The sequence below is a fragment of the Haliotis rufescens genome, unplaced genomic scaffold (genome assembly GCF_023055435.1).
Source record: "Haliotis rufescens isolate VD_foot unplaced genomic scaffold, xgHalRufe1.0.p SCAF_7, whole genome shotgun sequence".
Classification (NCBI taxonomy): domain Eukaryota; kingdom Metazoa; phylum Mollusca; class Gastropoda; order Lepetellida; family Haliotidae; genus Haliotis; species Haliotis rufescens.
Window position 1 is genome coordinate 49,184,186 of NW_025964361.1, and position 6,264 is coordinate 49,190,449.

At 37.8% G+C, this 6,264-nt stretch overlaps 1 protein-coding gene across 1 annotated transcript; it reads right to left on the minus strand.

The window, feature by feature from the left end:
• Positions 1–54: 54 nt before the first annotated feature.
• LOC124110464 (V-type proton ATPase 16 kDa proteolipid subunit c-like) lies at positions 55–6,196 on the minus strand. Its single transcript, XM_046469843.2, has 3 exons — positions 6,003–6,196; positions 2,846–3,032; positions 55–1,733 (listed from the first exon to the last, which is right to left on the minus strand). Exons 1-3 carry the CDS (start codon positions 6,085–6,087, stop codon positions 1,523–1,525), a joined length of 483 nt encoding a protein of 160 aa, XP_046325799.1. The 5' UTR covers positions 6,088–6,196; the 3' UTR covers positions 55–1,522.
• Between the last annotated feature and the right edge of the window lie 68 nt (positions 6,197–6,264).

The window sequence follows — 6,264 nt, forward strand, 5'->3', positions numbered from 1 at the left end:
TATATCCAATCCACATGCTGACTCTCCCTGCACAGTAAGACATTACACAAGTGGTGATGACAGTAATATGCTTTATTCATACATAATATGACAATGAAACAACTTACATGTGTTTACACATACAGTATGGAATCTACAAGATCTGATAACCTCTGCACAGAACAGCAACATTCCACTTTGATTGGTGAAAATTCTACTTTGAGCAGCCAATGAAATCAATTAATAAATTCTCTGCTGTACCGACTTGCCACTGTGCTTCTACACATGCCAACAGTTCCTGATATAATACAAGTTTCTAAAGAGAAAGTACAACAACACCTGTCAGTCTATAACTTACAAATATCTACACAATTTTGATAAAATGATAAAAAGGGAGGAAAAGGTACAGTTAGTAAAGAACAGCTTGCTACGGTTACAGTGTTGCTATGGTTACCTAGTACTCACAACAGCTGGAATGTAGCATGGTATTAACAGCAAGAAACGGAAGATGGAGACTTGTTAAGCAATATTTGAAGTAACTCTGCACATAGTAATATCACTCTAAATCCACAGGACTAAAAATCAAGTACACACAATATATACGATTCACCATGAACTAGTTTTGCATTCATGGCCATGTTCTTATGAACCCCAGCAATCACTTATTACTTTAAATACGGAAGTTGATGAATTTGGCAATGTGGATGTAATTAAACTTCAAAATGTAACAGTTTGTTCCTTTCCCTAGCTTTTGAAAAACCTAATACCCATGTTTGAAAGATGTAAGAAGCCATGCCTTATATTTTCTTGATGTGTATGTTAGCCAATAATACAAAGCTAGTGGTTATCATACGCAGTAATGAATAAACAAACACATCGGGAATCAAACTAAGATCACAGTTGTTGGTTGAAAATAAGCAAAATGTACAGACGATGGTATCAAATACAGGCTTCATTGTGGCAGCAAATTAACACCTTTATGTGCATGAATTGAGACAGGCCCAGTACTAGGAGGAAATGGTTATAAAGGGATTTCTGGATATTAAACAGCAAATATGAAGCTTTTGACTATCGCTAGTACTGAGTCCGTCAGCCGCAGCAGATCCCATGGCAGGCTGGCCTGTCTGTATCAACAAAAAATTACTCAACTCCGGTAGAACGCAAGCTAGATGCAGGGATGCAGACTAGCCAGCAGTGCTCATGATTTATGCACACTAGTTCACCATTTACACATACACAGTCACTTCACGCAGACTGACTGACTGTAGACCAACTAGGACCATCGGCCATTGCACTATATACATACAGGTTGTACACATGATCTCTTGTTTCCAGATGTGCAGTAAAATGGAACCATCTACAGCATGATTTGTTCATTCCCCCCAAATTGGAACAACTTTGTCTGCCTCAGTTGCACAACTGGAGCTTACAAGTCAGTGAGCAACGCGGCAGAAGAAAAAGAAGGGATGCTTCCGTGGTTACAACTGTTCTCTTTTCTCTGCCGGGAATGGTACTTCGCTGCCATCACTGGTCCTCGCTTGATTTAGGATTGTTTGACGGAGAGGATGAGAGCCACGATCAAACCATACAGACCCAAAACCTCAGCGAAGATAAGGATGAGAATCATTCCTACAAACAACCGTGGCTGTTGTGCTGTTCCTCGTACACCGGCGTCACCGACGATGCCGATAGCAAAGCCAGCAGCTAATCCACTGAGACCTACACTTAAGCCAGCACCAAGATGGAGGAAGCTCCTGCAAAACAAAACAGAAAATAAACATGATGACCAACAACAAATGTTAGTTTAAGTTATCAAATCCTCCCAAGGCACGCGAGTTAACTGACTCTAAAAGTCCAGTTTCCACCCTTGCAGAACTAGACTGGAATTTCATAGCGCCACCAGTGGCTATAACGAGTTACGTCCTTTCAAACAAAATAAAAGTGAGAAGTTAAGATAATCTAATCGATAAAACAAATCTTTATTGTCATAAAAACAGTTTTACCTCGCAAAGTGCATAAAATCATTTGGGAATGTTGATTAAGAACATGAAAAGTTTAGAAAAACATCTGTCGAAGCCCAGTAGACAGTACACATGCTCTGCAAAAACTGCAATTGAACAAAATCGCCATGGCAGTTGCAATGTTATTTATGAACCGGATGTAGATTTGAACACTGACATTTGACTTGACTATGCATAGACTCGTTAATCCAGCCAAGTTGGGCAAGGGTGGAAACTGTAATTTTATAGTCAGTTAACTGCTAATGTTCTGCATGGCATGTTTAGGTCACAGTATATATTACCGATTCACCAGCAATTTGTTGTGAATAACACAAACTTTTTGACTATTGTCTCTTTAAGCTATCACTATCAGGCCATTTACAGGTGTCTTTACTTGGAAACTCATCAAAACTAAGGATAAATGGGATTTGGTCCTCGGCATCATTTTAATTTTGATTCTAACAGATTAAGAGCTGAGGGGCATGTAGGTAAAATACAAATTGCAGGAAATAATCAAGGACCCAAGATACCCCCACCCTTAATTGTGAAACTGGAAATGATACACGCTACCAACAAAAATTAAGGACCAGCTGGTTCTTTCATATTACAATTGGTAATGTGTTTAACTTCTCTTTCAGAAGAAAGAATTACTCTTGACAATGTCAACATGCGAAAACAGGGACCCGATCCCCCAGGTAGTCTGACCGCCGAAGAGGTCGGGGGCGAGGGTCCTTGTTTTAGCATATTGACATGTCAGTATAAAATTTAATATCATTAGGGGTTACAACAGGGACCCCTTAATTTTCATGTTTGATTGTACGAGCTCAATGCAGTGTATCTTATCCATAGTATTTGACTGTACTTACTTAAAAAGGGTGTAGCCTGTTGCAGTCATATTCTGTGTTATCACTACAGCTACCACCAAACCGTAGATAGCGATGATACCAGCCATGACAACAGGGATGACAGATTTCATGATGAGTTCCGGACGCATCACAGCCATTGCTGAGATACCTGTACCGGACTTGGCTGTTCCGTATGCTGCACCAAGAGCTGAAGATTCAAGAATACTACATCAGTAATCAGGGTAACCAAAGCAAACAATAATCCTAAAGACAATGTAAAAAACATAGTTCAAAAGAAATTGACATATGATTTGATGTATCAACAATCACTTCTTTTTTCGTTTCACCTTTCAAATTCAGCAGAATAACTTTTATGACTTAAACATTTCGATTATTTTGGAAAACTCTGGCATATACTAGGGCGGTCGGGTAGCCTAGTGGTTAAAGCGTTCGCTCGTAACACCAAAGACCCGGGTTCGATTCCTGACACGGGTACAATGTGTGAAGCCCATTTCTGGTGTCCCCCGTCATGATATTGCTGGAATATTGCTAAAAGCGGCGTAAAACCATACTCACTCACTCACTCTTTCATATACTACACAAGTTTGGGTTTCTTCATCATACCTTTAATATTCAGAAGTATTTTTGTTAACAATTGGATGCTTGAATACAGAAAACAGGATTTGCCGTAGCAATATTCAAGTAATATCATGACACCCTGAAAATAATCATGTCTTGGATGGATGAACCAGGGGTTAATAGCATGATAACCAGCCATGCTGTCATGACATACACTAGCGGCTAGGGGCAAACCGATACATCGGTACACCGTGAGTTTTCATTCGACAATGCGATACATGGTACAGTTTCTGTATCTATACAAGACAATTACTTTGACAGTCAGACTCAAAGACAGCAATATGTGTTGTAATTATCTTTTCAAGTTCACTACTAAAAACTGCCAATACGAAATGGTGTTTAAAGAGAGCTTTCCTTTGGAACCTGCTCTTAAATATCTATATCCAAAAGGTTCAATGTGATTTGACATAAATATGTGTATTGTTATATGCACCGTATCATGACCTTGCTGTATTGTTTCACCCCTAGTATCGACCAGGTCATAATATCATTGGTCAGTTCTAACAAGAAGCATGGGGTAATTATTGGCACATTTTCTGTCTCAGAATTAGAATACAGGCACATGATAAGCATAGTCATTCCCAATAGTCAACTCCAACTTTAACATGTTTAACAAATATTGAAACAGTTAACAGTGTTTAATAGCTACTGATGCCATGATAATACTTGTTACTTCACTTTTCATTGAATTGGCTAGTCACAGATGTTCATTCCATTTCCCAAACAGCAACATGTAATATTATATTTCATAATTATCATATCAGTCTTCACAAGGACAAGAATAAAGTTCAGTCAGTACTGTTGAGGTAAACATCTAAGACCTGCATCAGTTCAGGCTTTCCTCTCACATTACGCGGACACGCTGTGATGAACCTGGAATACTGTTCAAAGCAGCGTTAATCCCAACTCACTTACTCTCACTGTTGAGGTGACCTTTACTTACATCCTTAACACTGTGTTAGTTCAATTTCCTATTCAGTGTTCAGGATATCCTGAAACTTCTATCTACACATGTGACATCTGCCTACATTCAGATATACAATAAGCATGGACAAATTGAATTATTCATCAATGTGAACATGGCTACAGCAAAGAATTCTAATACATTTTGCAGTGTATGTACGAGAGTAAAAAGCAATCATGTGAACCTGAATTTATACATCAAATTTAATGTGTTTTCTTGTTATGTGACCACTGGCCAGATGTCTGATTAAACAGATGATTTATAAATTTTGCAACAAGACGATTAAGAAATATCATTGTGTATTCGATACTTATGTTAAGTCAGAATACAAAACTATTTTTTCTATTTCTTTTGTCTTGGTAAAACTTCCACAAATATTAATTTCCCTTACTATGACAAAACTCAAATATCAGATTAAAATTTTGTCCTTTGCTTATTGAAGGTAACCTTGGGCTTGTCCCCGAGTTTAAGTTCACAGGTCACTCCATCACAAGTGCCCTGATATACCTGGTTGCCTAGTACAGATGATATTATAGTCTTAAAGACATTGCACTTTCTTATCTAACCACAAGTGTAGAAATGTCAAAATGTGAACAAATCAAGTTTCAACAGATACCTGTTTACTCTCTCAATAACTCTGACCAACCTACACAAAGGCTTATCACAGGACTGATACATCTACTTTGAACAAGGATGAACCTTAATCTTATCCCTATGGTTATTTCTTCAGATCAATTTAAAAGTTATCCAAATAGCAGGTTTAATCTAAATTCTCACATTACACTTCACTAGCAATTAGAATCTACTTAGAATATGATACATCTTAATTCATGTTAACCTTTTGAAGATAATTGTTGTTAATTTATATACAGTAAACAGTAGTGTATCATATATGCCCCAACCCTCACCTTTTCATGTCTCAATATTACAAACATCCCACTTGTACTTGTGTTATATAAGTTGGAAACGTTCTAAAATTGAGTTTACATAACATGTTAATAAAAACGAAAAAGATTTGACAACCAATAAGAGAGCCAAATAAAATAAGCACGAACATAATCGATATTACAATCAAAACAGTACAAAACACTCCTAAGTTTCAAATTCTGTGATGGGTTTAATACCGTCATTGAGTCACATGACACCGCCACAAAAACGTGATCAAGAAATATGTCAGTTGTTTCTGCACGATCATGCTATGGTTTCCACAGGTGATAAAACTAGATAAATACAGAGCACTGAATTAATCCATTCCCACCAATATCCCCACATCTACCAACATATACGGAAGAAAGATATTCGTTTCACACTGAATAATGAAATAATTTATTTCGGAGTGGTCAAAAGGCACGAAACTCCAGCCCACCACGTCAAATTTTCTATGAACGCGACTCTATGAGTATAAAATTGCATATTTCTAGTATATGGACATCTAGAAACACTTTAAGAATCAAATAAGTATATTAAATCGCCATATGAGTGAACCTTATGTTAGAAAACCGGCGTTAACCAGGTCCGCACATTACATATTCAATGTGATCGATAAGTTTCTGAAGACGAAAGGCACAATCTTACCACAGAATGCCATCGCGGATGTCACTCCCATTACTCCAAAGAATGAGGCATATGGGGGAGCGTCGGCGCTGTATTCGTCGGCCATTTCGTTGAGTATAAAATGTGTTATTGCAGACAGAAAAGGACAAACAAGCCAAGCAAATACTTTCACTCCCTTTCGGTATGGTTCAAGATGGCGAATGATGTATATGTCATATGATCATGTGACATCGTCAGGTGCCCCCTTCTTATAAACAATTCCATTGGCTTATAATATTACACC